Here is a 21,095-nt window from a genome sequence, read left to right on the forward strand (position 1 = left end):
AAATCAGATAATACTTTCTTATGTCTTCGTATAAAGGACCGCTGCAAAAAACACGCGACTTTCAGGTGAATAAGTATAGATAGGTTGAGAAATGTAATGACTTAGGCTAGTCCTGTAACCTTTCCTTTTGTTTTAAATAAATAAATTGAATTAAATTCAATTGAATTAGCTTTTTATTAGCTAGGTATATCTGTTTAAATTCAAACATAACCGAATAAAAAATCCTAGTGCCAGAAATACAAGTCGTGCAAGAAATCATGCAAAGCAATTACCTACTAAATACAGATAAATACTAGAAACTATCTCGTATTAAAAATAATTTTAATGCATTTAAATAAACAATAACTATTTCACAGTCAAGTATTTAGTTCAAGATTAAATAATACTTTTCATTTCTCATGCTCTGAAAGTGGGTCGTTGTTGTTCTATGAAGTGTGCAGAAAGTAACGTTTCTGTTCTAGGGCATTTTACTTTTAAAGCACGTTTTTTTACGATAAGCAATTAATATTTGGTTATTAATAGATTTGTTGTATTTTTTAGTACCATTTTAGTTTAGGACTATTAGCGTTCCGACTGCGTTCGAGCGCCAAACTACCTCGACTGGAATAAGTGCTTGTCATCCCTTGGTTATCAATCTACTATATTCCGTCAATTGTTCTAGAGTCATAACCATAAACGGACCGAAAAAATCTAATATTTTGCTCCTATTTGATGGAATGTACAACTCGAGACACTGAAGCCTCAAAGGAGCTTAATAGCATTCTCAGCTTACTTAGGCCATTACTTACATTAACGCTCATAACTATTTAGGCACTCGTAATTTTTTCCATACAATTGTATACAAAATCAAATTTCAGAATTATACTGCTAAGTCGCAGTCGGGTAACAGTTTTTGTGGAATTAACTTTTTTAATTTAACAGACATATCGAGCTTCAAAATGATGTGCAGAATATTCGTGTACATTGCCTATTTACCGAATGGCAAGCGTAAAAAAATCCATAAATCGTTTTCCAGTACAAAATCGTTTTATTTTGTATGAACTACTACCTACATAAGAGTTTTTTAAATCGTCGCATAAAGTAAACTTGAAATTTTAAACGATGTCTTTGGCAACAATTTGACGCTCAATATATTTACCTAAATAAAAATTCAATCTGACATGTAAGAGAGTCATTTGCCTGCGATCGAACAGTATGATTTTGAAAATATTTTTTGTATACAATTGTATGGTGAAAATTGCGTGTGCCTAAATACTTTTAAGCGGTAGTGTACTTACAAAAAATATCATCTTGACTGTCAAATGGTTAAATGCACTATGCACTGCTAAATGCACTATGTAATCATACTGATAGGTATCGCTACAAAGGCTCATTTTCATTGTGAAAATACTTAAATACATCAAGGCTAAAAAATAATTCTCTTCTAAGGGTTCCCCCACATACGAGTATGTCGACGCGGAATCAGAAAAAGCCGAATGTATTAGGCGATCAGTCGCCGTCTTCGTGACGGCTGTACACCCTACGTTCAGCCTCCGTGCGGTTGTTGAGACGCGTGATAGGTCTATGTTCATACGGATTTCGCGGCAGCTGTCCAGCTACGTTCGGCTGCCACGAGCTCCGTATACAAAACAGCTGTTTACCCACGTACAGAAGTCGAACCAGCTGAACGTATGTTACAACGGGTGATCTTGAATCGGAACCTTGGTTTCACACTAGCCAATACTATTAAGGTTTCTTCCGTAATTTTTAGGGTTCCGTAGTCCACTAGGTCTGTCCGAGGTTTTGCTCCGTGATCGTTAATGTCGAATCAATCAATCTGACAAAGTGGTAAAATAAAGTAAATATGTAAGGTTTTTTTTCGCTTTAACCCTATGCTGTGGAGTGTTATTGAATAGAAGAGTGATAAAGTAAATATTTTCGAAAATAAATAATCGCTCCGAAAGAACACAAAATTTGTCCCTCCCCCCTCTAGCTTTTGAACCATGGGTCCGTGAAAAATCGTGAAAATAGAACTAAATATAGACATTCAATGAAAACTAGGTACAATATCGAACATGATCAGTTAAGCCGTTTTTGAGATCAGTTGAGCTTTTGCATCTTACGTACAGTCGAAGGCAAATATATCGATACAGACAAATGGCTCAAAAATATGTGAACACGACTTTATTGTCTTAGGTGAAGAGCGTACAATATTTTTGTAACTTTGGGAATGCTTAGGTATATATTTATGCCCTTGACTGTATCTACATGATAATTAATAATAGCATCCGTTCAAGATCCATTGTGACAGACGGGTAACTAGGGAACCCTACACTGAGCATTGCCCGACATGCTCTTGGCCGGTTTTGGCTTTACTTTCATGTTCTGCAATGTGTTTGTGTGTAATTTTTCGCTCTTATTGCGCAGACATAAAGCCTGTTTCTGTCGGATTTTGCCGATTCCGCATCGACATATGTGGGGGAACCCTAAGAAATCATCAGTCACTACTCTAGTTAGGGTCGAAAATAATAGGTATTTTGGGAGTACCGAAACACTGTATGTTTTAACACGCATTCAGCATTCCATTATATGTTGTTAATACCGGAATTGTAACAGTTTTGTTCGTCGGAGAAGTCCGAACAGTCATAGACATTGTCACACCGCTGCATGTGGGGTATGCAGCGCCCATTGTAACATGTGAATTGTGATTCGTGGCACGCAGAGTCGGGCGCCGGGGAGCGCGAGGGTCGCGCCGCCGCCCAGTCTGCGCATTACCGGGTTACGTACCACCGACACTTCCACCACTACTTACTCGAAACTTAACTGTGAAGCCACGAGCGATCTCACCACTAACAACGTCGCTTTGCCAATGTACAAACCTACTATAGGTACCATTATAAGCTACAATAGGTAACACCCGCCTATCCCATGTATCATAAACTATCTTCGAATGAAGTTAAACTAAACTCACAATAATCTGACAAGTTGTAAAGTAATACTAACGTAAACTGAAAGTTGAAAAAGAATCTAATCCGTATTTATTTTAAACGATTGTTCATTAAATGCTAGCGAAAGGGGGAGCCAAACCTACAACTGTAGCAAGGCATCGCATCGCTTATTTCCGACTTAAAGCAATCATCCTGCTCTCAGTTAGATGCAAACTTAGACTATTCCACGAGATCAGTTAACAGTATCATGCTATAGGGAGAAGATTACTTAGCTGGTACATAAATAGATATAAAGTAGTCTAATAAATTTGTGCAATGTGCATCTTCGTAAGTGGTGCCATTTATTGCCAATATGTGCGTAAGTTATTCAAATATTAGTGCTAAATTGCTTTACAAGCGTTGACAGTGCATTTGTGCATCTATGTGTTTGAAATTTGCTCCTGCTATTGTCAGCAGCATTAAATAATATAAGTATAACAGTACTGACCAAGGCAAGTGACATGACATGAGCGATACTTATTCAGGAAAAACTGTATTTGATGAAATAATATACAAATCAATACTCATAATAGAAATCAAAACCGTTTCTGTTTTGTGTAACGGTTAAGACTTAAGAGTGATAAAAATAGTCTCACGCAATATATAATTAGTCCCCAAGGTCAATTATGAAATATTTTTTGAAATGTGTACCTATTTGGTGAGGTTCCGAACATTCAATCCAGCATATTGATCATATTTTAATTACCTATAAAAAATTTAACAGCATATGAAAGTTATTTAATTTATTATCCGTGTTTTAACTAAGAAAATAGAGTTTGTGAGCAATTAACACGAGTACATACCTCAAAATTTTATTTTCTATCGATATCGATGCTAAAATAGTTTTGTAGTTGAAATTTCGAGAAGATAGGTACTACACTACCTACGTTCAAGATTGATTTTTGGAGTCGTTAGCTTGTCTTTGATTAACACACCTCCCTCGTAGATACAATTACGAAACTTTAGGTAAGTAGGTAATACTTTACTCTTATGTTTGCCTTGAATCAATACTGTTATAAAATGAGAGAAAGTTGTTCCCCTCTCATAATTGTCAGAAATATAAATTTTCGCGGTATGTTACATAAGACTGTCGGAACTCCAATAGTAGTATATCGACCTATATGTAATTCAATAAATTAAGAGCAGACATTATGATAAAAATTAATCGAATAAAATTCTTATATAGTAAAAAAGCCGTTTTTTCTGTTTTGTAATAAACATAATGTAGGAAAATAACTATTAATAATATATCGACATTTTCTAGATTTGATCTGTTTTGTTTACTAGTATACATAGCTTAATTTTCACCATGTGACGATTCAGTAACTGAATTTATTTAAAATAATTATGTATAATTTATATTGATAAAGTTTAGCTAAGAATATGGCATAAGTATACTCTCTGGTATTAGAGAAAAAATGTGTTTAGTACTATTGAAATTGCGAGTGTCTTATATTTTTCCACAACAAAGCCGACCTCGGATAATTTCCTTTTTTTAAATATTAAATACCTACAATAAACCGTTACTTACGGCAGTTTTCTTCGTCGGAACCATCGGCGCAATCCGAGTTGCCGTCGCAATAGAAGTCGATGTCAATGCAAAAGCCATTATTACACTGGAACTGGGTGTCGGTACATTTATCTGTAAAATAATAAGTTCCAACATTATAAAAAGAAAACAATAAAGTGTCCGCTACTTTGTCTGCTCTAAATGATGATGATGATTGATAAAAACGACTCTATATCATTCCCTAGGCATCAAACTATCTCCATACCAAATCATCTAAATCTGTTCAGCGGTAGCGTAAAGACATAACAGACAAGCAGACAGTTACTAAGTAGTAAGTAGAGATTCAAGAAAGCTGGTACGAATGGACTTGTCAGTTGTCACTATATCGTCGCTGCGCGTACAAAAGCCGCCATGTGTTTTTAACCTACTTTACAGGAGACACAAAAAACTGTTTATTTCGATAATTATTGGACATAAATGAATCAATATTTTTATGACAAAAGTATTTGCACTTTAACGTACATTAAGGATTTACATGAAAAGATATTTTAGTTTTAATAATATGAAGAAAAAAAAAACATTTTCTTTAATATGTTACATAGCGAGTTTTGTTTGGGTCATAAATAACCTCTAAGTGTCTTACCATCACATGGTTAGATTTAATTGTTAAGGACCTTATACATTTTTTGTTCTTTATCGTCACATGGCTATTTATTAAAATGATGTGAGCGATCAATAAAACAAAAAAAAAATGCTGTTTAAGTCAATATAATGAAATTTTTATCGTAAATTAATAATCTACGTACTTTTTAGTTATTTTTACTTATTACTTATTTTTGGGGGTAATTTAGGGGGTTGAGAGGGGTAACCTGTTTTTTTATTTTATTTGTAAGAATCGAGTGGGGAACCATTAGAAAGCTTGCAAAAAATTGAGTCGATGGACTGATTTTGACTTCATTTTAGACTGCAGTAGTTTCGATAAAAAATGCATTTAAAGTTGCAAGTTTTCATACAAAAAGATTCTCCTCTGTCCTGGGGATTTTCGCAAAAACTATAGCTAACAGGCAGCTACCCAGCCAGTAACCAACTAAATCGAGTATGGAGACGGCGGGAAAATTATCAGGTTAACCTTATCTTTATTAGTTTTTTAACTGCAGCCTGATCTTTGGTTACTTAGCTTGGATCAGATTCTTAGACTGGTAATTTCATATTAGGAAGTCGGTTTAGCGAGAAAGATCTTTACTTAAAACTTTGGGATTGAAATCAATGACTTATGTGTTTGACACAAAGTTTAATTCAACTTGCTTATTTTTGTGGGTTATTTCATTTCTTTGTAATAGTCTACTAAACGCATGAGAGAAAAAAATATCTACAAAATACAACCTTGTTATAATGCAAATAAGCTTTAATTTCGAACGGGCTTTCTAACCAATTTTTAAATTAAGAATTCCGTTCTTCACTGTCGTTTTGTTTTTTTACACAATAAAGCACATAGTTAATAAGACGTATAGAGATAACAAAGTCATTTAATATTTAAGAGAGTGTCTAATTCGTTGAAACAATATACACAATATCCCTTTGCATTAAGTACGATGACAGTTCACTATCTGATTAGTCAAATTACTGTCAAGTAAACCTGGATAAAGGTTATGTGATTGACAAATAGGAACCTTATACATATTACAAATGAATGGTCATTTATAGGTACAATATGGTACAACACAGTTTCATCTAATATAAAAGGCGTTTTAAAACAGTTAGTAGTTAAAACAAATTTTACATAACACCCCAGTGAAAACCCATATTCACGAGTAAAACTAGTTTTCCAAACCGCATTTTCACTAGTTGTAACTCGGATTTTTCAAAACTAGTTGTCGCAAAAGTACTTGGTGAAACCTAGTTTTGACTTTTCGGGAATACGCATTTTCACTAGGTGAAACTAGTTTTCACGGTTACAGGCAAACTCAAATCATATACGCACCTAAATGTCTCAAGTCTTCTTCGTCTTCTAGATAAAATGTATTTTTTCTTATTGCTACTTTCATATACCTCTTATTAAAAATTTCGGTAAAGGGGTATTTGTAAGAAACGAACCTAAGTGACGAAAACTGATTTTCCATTTTGAGCCGCGTCCAGTCTACATGTTTCAAATACTATGTTAATAATTGTCATAGGCTGTTATCATAATATGAGGTTTTATACCTACTTACTGTTATTGACGTATTTAGTTTTTCACGTACGAAGTTGTTATTTGTCATGTTTATTGTCAACTTTGACGTTTATTACATTGATTGTCATTTTGGTGTTTGGTAAATAAAGATGTAAAGAAAGAGTTTCGTAAATATATTATCTTTATGCTTACATAAACCAAATCGACCGTTAATAACAAGATTTTTATCAATGTGATTACCTACGCACGGGACACTTGCTACCGCCGTTATGACTGCGGGGTTGACCAATTTTTTTATTATAACTATTATTTTAAACCCATATATGATCAATTTGTTTCAGTCAATATCTTTGAACTAAATTTATGTTTACCTACTTAGAACTCATTTAAATTGTTACCTTTAGTCTCATCTCTTTAAGGACTCTCTTGTTCCTGCCCTTATCCCACGTTACGTGGGGTCGGCACTACATGTTTTTCTCTTCCATTCTCCTCTATCTTTGGTCACCTCAGCACTCACTCCTTTCTTAAACACCATCCACACAATCCATCCATCGTTTTTTGGGTCTACCATCCGCTCGCCGTCCATCAGCATTCATCCCCTTATAAACTTATTCAACATTCAAATATCAGATGACAATCGTATAATGGACTGTCATTGGTTTTCTCCTGCATTCCTTTATTAAGTAAGTAATCACAGTGAAGTTAGGTTGTTTTCATGATTCAAGCTGTCAAAAAATGGGTGATAATCACGATGCATATCTTGTTTCTTAATTTTTTAAATGATTAAAGGTTAGATCAAATTTTTGTGAACCGGATGATTCGGGGCTATGCGACGGGGCGTTGCTGTGGGAATTAGAGGCTCAGGTACACGCCGATCCGCATAGGAAGAGGGTCAGGTGCAGGGCCTTAAATGAATTCCCTGCACACAAAGAACTGCCGCGTCCTCGTCAACAAGCGCACGAACGGATGCAGCAAAGATAGAAGGAAGACCTGGAGGACTGTCGCTATGGATCTCATACCATAGAGCATAGAGGCACACTGCAGTCAAGAATGCAATCGTTGGGCCGTAGAGTGTCGCACCATGACGGCGGCTCTTGGATTATTTCATATTTCATATTTATTTATTGCAACCATAGTTTTTTAGGTATTACAAATTCTTGGTAGTTCCATATGGACCCCGTGGGGGCATAGCAATATTACATGCATACTTAGGATCTAATCTTAAATCTATGTGTATAATATAAAAGTAGGTCAATTTAGTAGTTTTTATACATATAAGCCGAATTGAATCAGGTAATTGTCAGTGTATTAAATACAAAAATAAACGGGCAAATAAATATTATTAAGTGATGTCAAATTATATAAGTATTAAAATAATAAGAATGTAAATGTTTTAGAAATAGGATTAATATTAGAGTGCAATATGTCAATAATTTGATTCAATTTAACCTTATCTACAATATTATCCAAATTTAAAATTTAAAACTAGTGCACACAAATAGTGGTATTACTAATCAGACGGATCTGTAAAAAAATCTTCTAGAGTGTAGTAGCATTTGTCAATCAAGTAAGTTTTAAGTGTAGTCAAGAATGTTTTGTTACATTGTTCTGCTTTTATAGTGTTATCTATTCTGTTGTATACTTTTATTGCCATGGCCTACGGACTTGAGCTGTATAATTTTAAATTAGAGCCTGTTATTGTTGCCAGGTTATTTTTAAATCGGGATTCATATCGTCGCGGCTGATCTTGGATATAGGTAAACAGGTTTGGGTTTTCCCTAACAAATTTACCCATTTCCAAGATGTATAAAGAGGTCAGCGTAAGAAGTTTATATTCCCTAAAATATTGTAAACAGCTTTCTGGGCAGTAAATATTAGCTAAAATTCTTATGCATTTTTTTTGAAGAATAAATAGGTCTTTCACATCCATACTATTTCCCCATAGTATTATACCATACTTAAGCCATGAGTAGGCATAGGCATAGTATGCGGTAAGCGCGGACTGGAAATCTGTCGTTCTCTTAAGCTCTTTCAATGCATAAATAAAAGATGACAGTTTTGTTTTTTATTTGGCAATATGCTTTTTCCAATTCATATTAGTATCAATATCAAACCCTAACAGTGTTGCTGTCCCTACGCATTCCAAGTCCATGCAGTTAAACGTTACTTTTAATTCTAGAGGGTTTTTTTGATGCGGCCTAAATTGAATGATTTTGGTTTTGGATATGTTTAAGTTTAGGTTGTGATCTTCCATCCATTCTATCAGTGGAGTTAGTGTTAGGTTTATTTCATTATTGATGCTCATACTGTCTTTGCATGAAGTATCATCTGAGAAGAGAACGCAATTATAGTCGTTTTTTATAAGTTTTGGAATGTCGTTAATATATATTAAAAATAACAAGCATGCGAGTACTCCACCCTGGGGGATGGAATGGGTCATGTTGTGTACGTCAGATCGAACGCGTTTAATTTCTCGTGTTGTCAAGTCGACATTTTCAATTTCTATTAGGGAACGTTTCACTGTGTAACGGCGTAACGACTATGTTGGGCAGCGAAAGGAAATGGAAGGCTACCCTTCTTCTGCGAAACCGTCATTTCACAGAAGGAGGCCGCGGAAAGGGAGCGTTAGAGTAGGAGCTGACGACGCGCACCCGAACCGGCGCAGACGGCGGTGAAGAAAATGGGCACAATTTGCTGTCCGCATAAACCCCTAGCAGGGCCAGCGGGCTGTGGGAGCCCGCACTACACGGCGCTACACGATTGACAGTGGGTCAAGCGTCTCTGCCTCTCCTTTCCATCGGTGTGGGTACTCCGGAGTAAGATAAGCTAGGGCCGCCGGAAGGAGTCACGGTAGAATCTCAGGCACTCCGCAGCTCCTTGAAAACGGTCAGAAGGGTGAGCGCCGGAGTGGCTTTTAGTGGGTATATCTCCTTTTCTCCTCTCACTGGGAGAGGATGGTTGCAGGAGAAAGTCCCACATATCCTCCAAATTGCTCCCTAAGCCTTTGTCAACAAAAAAAAAGATTATTAAGGAATTTATTATTTTATGATTAATAATTTAATGCGGAAAATAGTTTACAACCTGAACCTACATATGCCCACCAAACTTACGAAAAAGAAATACGCTAACAAAATACCTTGGATAACGGAAGCTATATTTAACTTACAACAAGACATAAATGATCTACATTTGTTCAATAGGCAGTTCCCACATATAAACGTTGAGGATAACCTAAAGTACAAAAAAGAAACAATGCAGGCATCTTTACTAGATTCAAAAAGAAAGCACATCGAGGAACGCATAGCTAACTCAAAAACCCTAAAAAAGAGATATGGAGAATAATAAAAGAAGAATGTAATAATATTATACAAGATTTTAACTGGAATCTTAAAGACGTAGGCACTAATCAGCCTATCCACCTCACGAAGGTACCTGATTTTATCAATCTCTTCTTTGTAAAAATAGGGAATGATCTAGCCATTAATAATAGGCCGGATGAAGACGAAGCTATAAACCAATTGACTTTTAATCATTCCAATATTCAGAATCCATTCAAATTTTCCAAAATTAGTCCGGAATACTTATTAAAACTAGAAAAAAATAAAATATCAAGATCACATACCAAAGATATATATGAAATTTCAGGAAAACTGCTATTTGACATAATGACTGCTCTATCTGACCATTTAACATACCTCATAAACAATATTTTATGCTCGAATATTTACCCCGAATCGCTAAAGAAAACTCCTTTGTGTCCCATTCCCATCTATAAAGGTAAAGGTGATAAAACGGACGTTGGTAATTACAGACCCATAACTATAGTGCCCACAATATCAAAGCTAATTGAGTCAATAATGTCAGATGATATACTTAAACACATTGAAAAGAATAACGCCCTGTCGGATGCACAATATGCTTACAGACCCGGTCGTTCTACCATTGCAGCAACTCACAAGTTCATGGAGAGTGTTGTTCAGTCCTTGGAAAATAATAAGAGAGTAGGTGGCATTTTCCTAGACTTGTCAAAGGCTTTTGACTCCGTAAACCATTCTTTGCTACTGGCTAAACTGCACGCTTACGGTGTAAAAGCTCAAAGTGTTGAACTATTAAAATCATATCTATCAAATAGAGAACAGACGGTGGAAATTAAAGCTGACGGAAAACGTTATAGATCTGAACCACAACAAATGACAATAGGAGTCCCACAAGGCTCATCGTTAGGAAATGTGTTATTTTCTATATTTTTAAAAGACAGCTAGCTTAGATATCAACGGTGAAATAACACAATATGCAGATGACACAACAATAATTGTTAATGCCGACCCTGACGAAAATGTAGTTAATGAAATAAATGTAATTTTATCGAAATTAGAAACCTTGTTTAAAACCAATGGTCTTAAGTTAAACTTTGATAAGACACATATCATGAAATTTAGTACGTGGCAAAAAGAATCTGATAAGATTGAAATAACTACCTCCAAGGGTGCATCAATCCAGTGTCCAAAACGTAAACTTATTGGGATATGACTTTGATTCTACTTTTTCGTGGAAGACGCATATAAACACGGTATGCGGAAAGATAGCAACAGGTGTATATATCCTTAAGCAGTTAAGAACACTTATCTCTAGTGATAATCTTAAGGAAGCGTATTATGCTTATGTACACTCAATCCTTACATACGGAATCTTGTTATGGGGAAACGCAACAGATTTTGAGCGAGTTCTAAAAATGCAAAACGTGCAATTAGAATCCTGGCTAACGCAAAGTATAGAGATAGGTGTAGGGACCATTTTAAAAACCTAGGAATTCTAACATCAGTGTCAACATCTATTTATGAGGTATTATTATATGTAAGAAGTAATCAAAGTCAATTCGTATGTGCTAGATATATCAGTATACGACCGACAAGGTATCCAGACGATCTGAGGCCAGTAAAATGTAGATTGAACATTACAAAAAAATGTCCCGAGATAATGGCTCAGAAATTATATAATAAGTTGTCAAATAAACTAAAGCCGAAACTAATATCAACACCTTCAGTCGCCAAGTAAAGAAATTGCTACTCGATAAGACATTGTACAGTGTAAAGGAATACACAATGAGTACTGATTCCACCGCAAATATGTAATTTAAACTATTTAAGTAATTCTATCCGTAAATTGTAAATTAATAATGTGTAAGGTATGTACTGTTAAATTATAGTATATTATCTGCCAATTTATTCTATAAATACTTTAATTGTACATTATTATATATTGACGATCTTAATATGTATTCATTTTTATATTCGATTGTAATAGAAACATGTAATACTTATTGAGAAATAAATGAATCTAAATCTAAATCTATAAACGTCGAGTTTTAAATAATTTCCGAAATAAACATGTAATCAATTAAAATTCGGGCTTTGGAAAATATAGGCAAAAAATATTAAGGTCAACTACTCTTCTTCCTCGCGTTATCCCGGCATTTTGCCACGGCTCATTGGAGCCTGGGGTCTGCTTGACAACTAATCCCAAGAATTGACGTAGACTAGTTTTTACGAAAGCGACTGCCATCTGACCTTCCAACCCAGAGGGGAAACTAGGCCTTATTGGGATTAGTCCGGTTTCCTCACGATGTTTTCCTTCACCGAAAAGCAACTGGTAAATATCAAATGATATTTCGTACATAAGTTCCGATAAACTCTTTGGTACGGGCCGGGGTTTGAACCCGCGACCTCTGGATTGAAAGTCGCACGCTCTTACAGCTAGGCCACCAGCGCTTCATATGAAATAATAATGTTTAGTAGGTACCTGTATACAACATGAGGGTAGATAAAAGTTTAATATACGGTAGACTCGATTGTTATAAGAAAATCCCGCTATGTATCGTAAAACGCACAGTCTAGAAACATAACATCAACTTCAACTAGTATAAAAATATCGCTATGTGCGAGAAACTACATATCGGGAGTAAGCGCATCTAATCATTTTTCAATAAACTAGTAGAAAATATCGCTATGTGTCAAGCATCACATAGCAAGCACACGTCTGTAATTGCTGTTCAAATAAGAAAATGTAGTTATGTGATTTATTCCAGTTAGCGATTATGGGAAGAGCATTCATTGTATAGACATCACATACCTACATTTGATAAATCCTTAAATATTGAAATAAGCGCCATGCTGTTTTTGGAGCATATGCGTATGGAAATAAGGTTCAAAATGGCATTAAAACCTAAAAATCGTTAAAAATCACATAGCTACTTTTGTACGCGCAGCGACGATATGCGAGTATCATTCTTATTGAGGGTAGAGATGGGTAGGGGTGAGTAAATACTGAGTATTTACTCGGTATTTACTCAAAGCATACAGTAAATACTCGTATTTACTCATTTTGGTGAGTAAAAACGATTATTAACAAAATTTCAATATTTTGGTGAGATATAAGTACTAAATCGGTTTTTATTTAATTGTGTTAACGTGTATTAATGATATTTATGTTATAAGAAGCTTATTACGCTTAGTTTTTGGCAAAAAGGTGATTATCAATGAGAGGTCATTTGGAATTTAGCGGATATAGACGTGATAAAGTATAGTTAACAATTTTGTTTTAAATAAGAAGGTACTTAATGAGTAATTACTTTCAAAGTGACTTAATTACTTGCGTTCTAGATCAGTAATCAGTAATTTATTGCTTTCATAGGTACAATAAGGTCTTACATTAGATAAGTGCATGTTGCAAGCTGATTCACATTATATACAGTTTTTAACCAGTTGTTTATTAAAATAAAACTGCGACGATACTACTTTACAATATTATAGCTCTTACCAGATAGCGCGGCGATTGTTACATACTATGTATAGTAGTTCTTACGGCTAACTCTTTGTCTATTGTAAGTAAAACCGCACGTGCTACTACCTGCAAAAAAGGTTCGGTCAGTGGCATATAATTCTAATAGGGTATTTGACTACTAGTCAAATCAGTTTCTTTTTTCGAACTGTCAAAACGATTTTGCTACTATGGAATTTATATGAAACACTAGCATGTGACGTCACAATCAAATTACCTACTCTTTATAGTTTTATACGGGCTTTAAAATAGAAATTGTGTCTAAAACTAACTGCTGTCTACGTTTCTCTATTAATCTTCTGGCGCTTTATTTCATGCATGGTGTAAAATAATGAATTTTAAATACAGTGAAATACGCTATTGGCTTATCAATATTCGGGAATCTAAAATATTAAACACGAACTTTCATTAATAATAATATAATTTGGCTGTGTATTAATATATTAGCGCCAATAATTTATATGAGCCTCAAATATATAGCCGTTTTCTTTTTAAAAAGTGGTTTCCTCCTCCTCCTTGCATCGGTTTCCTCATCACTGAGAGTCGTGGTCACTTCTAGGTAACTTCTAGCTTCTCTTGGACAATTTGCTGCCACTTCTTTCTGTCTGTCGCCGAGTGTAGGGCACCGTGGAGCGTTACATCAAGGGCTGAGCGAATTTGGTCTGTCCACCGCCTTCGATTTTACCAGTGATTACCCGCTTTTCCAGGTTATCACTGTCTTTCCTGGCAATGTGGCCAAAATTCATAAAAATACAACTCATATTGATTAATTTAAGGCTTCGTTTTTGTTGCCAATTTATTAATTTTAGTACCCATGGCCAAAATGGTTACTGAGTGGGACGCACGGAACACCATAGGCGGTGCAGGCCGGGGTTCAGGCAGACCGAAAAGGAGATGGCGGGACGACTTGGACGCATTCTACCCCAAATGGTGGGAAAATGCCGATTACCGGGTCGAATGGAAAAAACGAGGCCCAGCAGTGGGACACCAAAGTAGGCTATTTCTATTTTTTTAAACTACCCAAATTCGATTAATTAGTTGAGCGGTTAAATACGTGCCAATTGCAATGGAAAACTATTAATTACGTCCCACGTTTAGGGGGGGGAGGGGGTCTAGAAAATGTGACATGTTGTGACACGGGGGAGAGAAGTTACAAACTTTGTGACGTCACTATAATTTCACTCGTAGTAGAAAATTGTGTTGATTGTTTGTATTCGCGATACAACTAAATAAGCTAGTTTTTGAAACGATATATCGTATCGGTTTCGTGTCATAAAATTTCTAATATTCCTATTATTTAAAATATTTTTATTAAAATAACTATATTTCATTCAATTTGCTAATTTAGTTGAAAACAAAATTGTCAAATATGTGAAGTCACACGAGGGGGAACGGGATTGCCAAATGTGAAATCACTAAATTCGTGTGATGTAATTTATGGATGACCCCCTAGGCCAACGCTCAAAAACCAGTGTAAGTGCGCTCTCTGATATATATATACATTTTATATCGGATAACGCGCCTTTGTTACGCATCTCGTTGACATATTTTAGACTGGTTCTGTAGCGTTCGACTCGCCGAAACTCAGTAACTGTAGAGGGGCCCCACACAGCCTCGCAATTTTTCCGTAGTTCATTTTGAATCTTATTGCAAGTTCCATAGAAATTGTAATTCAATAACCGGTTAAATTGACCGAACCGTTTTTTATTGAGTTGGTAGCACGTGCGGTTTTACTTACAATAGACAATGAGTTAGCTGCAAGGGCCAGGTTGAAAATTAACGACTATACATAGTATAGCCGTATAGTATACGCGGTCAAAGTTAGCGATTCTTTTTTTTGCAGGTAGTGGCACGTGCGGTTTTACTTACAATAGATAAAGAGTTAATCGAAAGGGCCAGGCTGAAAACTAACGACTATAATAAAATCATATTTTAACCACACTAAATACATAGTTACGGTATACGGCAAATACGGGTATTTTAGGTAAATATTTGGTGTGTTTTTACTAACTACCCATCTAGTTGCGGTCAACTGCTGCTTAGAAAGCGTCGTTCCACGCTGGGTTCCACTCTCCCATTTGAAATAAGTGACTGAGGACTGAAATAGAATCCACAGGTCCGCCTTTTGGAATCCTGAATCCGCGTACACGCCAAATTACGTGTTTACGCGGCACTTACGTCCTTTTATGAAGAGTTTTTTAATGAAAACTCAAAAATGACCCGACCGATCATGTTTAAAGTATTTTTTTCTCAAAGTGTTTTCTAGGGTCTATTTTCTCGATATTTTTTCATATTTTATTAAACTTTGTTCCAAAAGTTATAGAGGGATGAACATTATTTTGGCCTTTGGAAACGGATTTTTCCCAAAAGTATTAAATTTATCGAAAAAAGTGCATAATAACATTGAAGTTATTTTTAAAGACCAATTTAATGATGTGCCACACGTTGGTGGTTTCAGATTTTTTTATTGTGGCACTTAGTTACATGTATGGAACGCCCCTCTTCAAATATATTTTTTACTAATTGGACTACTAAATCCAGTACAAAATACACTTTTATTTCAGATTTCTATACCCTGTCAGCATTGTCAGCACTCTAAATAGTTTATACCCACGTAATACCCGTATACCCATGTAAGTAATAATAATAAGATTTTACTATCATGGAGCTTTCATTTCGTTTACCCTATTCTCACGGTGACAACGCAGTCCAAAAAAATACGGAATAAGGATACGAAATTTCTATTCACAGTCCACGGCGTCAGTGTGCAACCGAGGGTAGACGGAGGGTTCTTTGTACATAAATTGCACAATGCAGGTTGATTTACTAATTAAAAATATAATGACTGATAAAAATATTGAGAATCACACTGCAAAACGGTAAACTGTAAAACACTGTTAAGATAGTACATTGTGGAACGAGGGGGGTAAGAGAAATTTTGAAAACGAGTGTGTTCATTCACGACAGCCGCAGGCTGGAGTGAATTAAAGACTCGAGTTTGCAATATTCTTACCCCCGGAGTTACACACAATGTTTTTCATCACACTTGCGAAGAAAAAACTTAATTTTAAGCGAAATAATTCTAAACCTTTTGGACGCCAATGACCGATATATACGCACTTGTTAAACCTACACGCCAAAGACCGATTAATCGGTCATAGACTACAGAGCAACATAGACCTACATGCGTATGCATAATGTTCAATTTGAGTTTTGACACTTTGGTGACGTGGTCATCCAGCATCCAGCACCGTATCCTTTTTGACACGGCGTCGAAAAGGATACGGTGACATTTCAAACATTCCTTCGCCATATTGTAAATTTTTGACAGGTTATATGAATGTGACATAATTATTAAAATAAAGCTATAACTCCGTAGTAGGCCAGAAAATAAATGCCCAAAAAAAGGTATAGAGGGAAATGCAAGGAACACAATTTTTAACTTCGTAGCTTTGTTTGGACTACTTAGGAGATGAACATATCAAAAGTCCCTGGCCATAACCGTGGTGCTGGGGGGAAAGGGGGGTTTGAAGGTTCCATTTTTCGGTTTTTCGATTATATCTCGGAAACTATGCGTCTGAGCGACTTGGCCACTTATACAAAATGTAAAGAAATTTAATTTGTTACAAGTTTTATTCAGTCAATTTTTTCGATATCTTGTATAGTTTTTGAGATATCCGCTCTTGAAGGTTTATTTAGGGCTCTCATTTTTATCTTGATTATCTACATCAGTAAAGCTGCTAGGCCGGGTTTGGTAACGTTTTCGTATAAATCGGGGGTGCTGAATTCATTTATTTTCTTTCCGAAGTAAAAACATATAAACTTTAAACAAATAACTTTTTTTTAACTCCTCTTCACGCTTAAACTTTCCGAGATATAATCGAAAAACCGAAAAATGGAACCTTCAAACCCCCCTCTCACCCCCAGCACCAGGGTTACGGCCGGGGACTTTTGATATGTTCATCTCCTAACTAGTCCAAACAAAGCTACGAAGTTAAAAATTGTGTTCCTTGCATTTCCCTCTATACCTTCTTATTGCTTGGCCTAGTGGGGAATTATTCGGTGACGTCTGAGGTAATTAATTGTTTAAGTTTAGGTTCTAAGTCAAGTTTGGTATCATTTTCAACTACATAAATCTAAGATATACCTAGATGTAGATTTCATTTAAATCGGTTCAGCTGTTATTGATTTCCCATACAAACCTACACCTCTGTTTTCACTTTTAATACATAATTTTTGGGATAGTAACTATCCCATTTTCTTCCCCGGGACTCAAACTATCTCCATACCAAATTACAACTCAGCAGTATAAGCATGAAGTGGAATTAAAAATATATATATATGGTTTTACGTCGCAATGGTTTCCATATGATACCATGAATGAATTCTGCATGCCCGATTTATACAAATACGATACCAAACTTGGTCTAGTAGCTTGGTTAGTACCTTAAATCGGCCTTAAATGATATAAATATAAAGTTGAGACCAGTTAAAAATTTATATCAAAAAGCTTGGTTGCTCCACATCTTGTTTGCCACCGACGTGATATATATAAAAAAAAACATCTTAAATCCTAAGGAGCAATCCTGTCAAAGGAAATGTTTTGTTCACGCAACCCTGTATTTCACGAGCTTACAAGTAGGACTAATAATAGAAATGTAGCTATTTAATTATACATAAAAAATATCTTCACCACAATTTTAATTTTAGTATTTTCTTACAAGCTTTTGTTTAACTTGCAATGTATGTTTGTACGGGTCAAATCTCGTAACTTTTTGATTCACTTACCGATTTTCTGATCATGCTGAATATTTGCAGACGTATGTAAATTGGATGACATTGGCAATGCAATATTATTATGACATGGAACTCATCTGATGATGGAACTGGAGGGTGAACATAGGAAGTCTGTAATGAAACGACGTAACAGCTTTGACTTATAGTATGTACTATAATATTAATACTAAAAGGGTTATAAAAGAGTTAGTTATCGTCTGTTTAGAACCCTAAGTGCATAATGCAGGTGCTTACTGCTTATTAAGATCTTAAGGTTGTAAAATTTGCTTAAGGCTAATAACACAAACTGTCTAGGCTGTATTATAACGTCTAAATAGCTACAATAACTCTGTATGGGTAACTATCTCTTGTAAACCCTTTGTTTTACAACTGCGACCTATAAAACCGTTAATATAGCGTCGTTTTACGTCTTTTAGTTACAAATAAAGTGCTAAGTGTCGCCTAATTGTTTGTTGGGATATTACTTAGTAAAGACGGGCCTTACTTCAAAGTAGAGGTAACTTTTTATCAGAGTAACTAGGCACTGAATTGTAGCGTCGTTTACATACCTATTATTGTAGCACAATATTAGATATCATAGGAACCCTAGCATTTTGGAAGAAAAAGTTGATTAGATACCACTACTGTTGAGATTAGAATTTTTTTAATCTTATAAAAAATGGGGTATTAAGAACAACGCGATTTGACACCAATGTACTGGCACACTTGGCACCGCCCGTAAGCCGTCTTTACCAAGTAATTATAATAGTAATATAAAATAATGCGTAACCGTGCTTGGGTTAGTTAGAATTGTCTCGATGATTATTTGTTGCCTGTTGAAAGAAAAGTACACTCAGCGACAAAAACTTGTATCAAACATAACATTTTTAACAAAAAACTTTTTACAATGTATTTGGGCGGTCATAAGACAGAAATGTTTGAACATCTACACGATTCTTAATTTTTGAATCAACCTGTATGTAACAATTTTGACTTGACAGATTATCATTCACTCATTCGATCCATTCGTGCCAGCTCTCCTGAAATTATAGAATAATAAGTTTCGGTACTGTAACGATATCTATTTCAACGGTTTTTGTGTCTAAATTCTTATGCCAGTATCGCTCCAGTTTGTAATGTTCTTTATTTAATTGTTTTCATTGCAAATTAGGAGTATAGTTCCCGCATGGCTCTGAGGATTTATGAGAAGAGAAAACGGCGGGCATAATACTACATAATTTCTTATAGTCGCAATGTGCTCTGAGTGCAGGCGCACGCTATGTAAGGGGGCTCCGAAACCCCGAGGGTAGCTTGTCCGCATATGTACTGTGCGGGTGAGTATCGTCAAGTGTTGGTTGACGTACGACTTACCCGATGGTATCATGATTTTGTCGCAGCCCTCTTCGTCACTCTCATCCTCACAATCCGGCAGGCCATTGCAGCGCACATTTTTGTGCACACATTCTCCACTCTTACATCTAAACACAAAAACAAACAATTTTGTTGTAATACTTATAACTAAATAATTGTGTATTAATTAATACATATTAATAAATATAATTAGATTTTCTACGAGAACAAACACTGTTTTTTATGATAGAATAAATAAATAATGTTAATTGACCATTCGCGCAGTCATACGTTTAAAAAAAATTTTTAGCAAACATTCGCTAAAGCCACATTGCACTCGCTAATGACAAATAAAACGTGTAGTTCTGAGATATAATCGCGCATTATAAGATAAGCGTAGGTACTTATACATAAAATGTATTTTAACAATACCTACTTGACCAAAACATTTTTATTAAATAACAAATAATAGTAGGTAATAACTATGCAAAAGTTTTTTTATTAGCAAATAGAGTGACCTAAAGTTGTCAGGTCCTTCGCAGTTATTGCAGAAGTACTCGTCGCTGCCATCCGAGCAGTCCTGCTCGCCGTTGCAGATCTGCGCCGGCGCCAGGCAGTTCCCGTCGCACTCGTGCTCGCACGCATCTAAAACAATACAACACACATCATTCAATACCCTTATCCTAATAGTCTTCATTATTAATTCAATTTAATCGTAAGTAATCGTAAATATTTATACCAAATCCAGTACTATGAATAACACGTAACACTGGGCCTCGCATACATTAAATATCACACTAAGCATACAAATACATAGCTATTTACTTTCGCAGTGGCAGCATAAATATTTGCGCTGTATATATATGTATTTATCACAATAAATGTAAAAATTGAAATATATTTTAGATTAAAGTGTAATAAAGGCAACAATAACCATTTTTACAGCCTAATATATAAGTAATTCTATAGATATACATCTAACGTAGCAATTACCTACATTTATAAATAGAGAAAAAAATATTCGGGGTCAATCTCATAGCCCTAAACGAAGCAAAGCTTGACTCAGAGACGCCACAGCAGGAGACCGATGAGCTGGCAGCTTCCTCGCTCAGCGTATTAGTGCAACAATCACTACACGGAAATGCTGCCAGTGTTTAGGTACATACTATGTCGCGGGGCCTTTTTTAGAATTATTATAGTTTTATTTCAGATTCATTTAGTCTTATTTAGTTTTAGTTAGTTATTATAATTTTAATCATAATAATATTCAATATATATTTCTTCGTTTAAGTATCCAACGAAAATGCATTTTTTTTTCAAAAATTGAATGAGTAAAGTTGACCCTCGATTGTAGGCATCGAATGAAACTTACTTTGATTGCCATTAAACTACGTAGACGGTAAGTTTTTCCACAGAAATATGGTTGAATAAATAAAAAAAATATTTTTTTTTTATGATGAATAGGCAGGCGTTTGAACACGATCCC

General features: G+C 35.3%; 1 protein-coding gene across 17 annotated transcripts in view; it reads right to left on the minus strand.

The window, feature by feature from the left end:
- Positions 1 to 21,095, minus strand: part of LOC134754140 (basement membrane-specific heparan sulfate proteoglycan core protein) — a 319,966-nt gene that overhangs the window by 71,781 nt on the left and 227,090 nt on the right. For all 17 annotated transcript variants that reach the window (XM_063690229.1, XM_063690236.1, XM_063690227.1 and 14 more), the window contains 3 exons: positions 20,128 to 20,254; positions 19,631 to 19,737; positions 4,498 to 4,608 (listed from right to left, as the gene is read on the minus strand). In XM_063690229.1, the coding sequence (XP_063546299.1) occupies positions 4,498 to 4,608; positions 19,631 to 19,737; positions 20,128 to 20,254 (345 nt within the window). The remainder of the gene's footprint in view (positions 1 to 4,497; positions 4,609 to 19,630; positions 19,738 to 20,127; positions 20,255 to 21,095) is intronic.

This window comes from Cydia strobilella, chromosome Z (assembly GCF_947568885.1).
Source record: "Cydia strobilella chromosome Z, ilCydStro3.1, whole genome shotgun sequence".
Taxonomy (NCBI): Eukaryota; Metazoa; Arthropoda; class Insecta; order Lepidoptera; family Tortricidae; genus Cydia; species Cydia strobilella.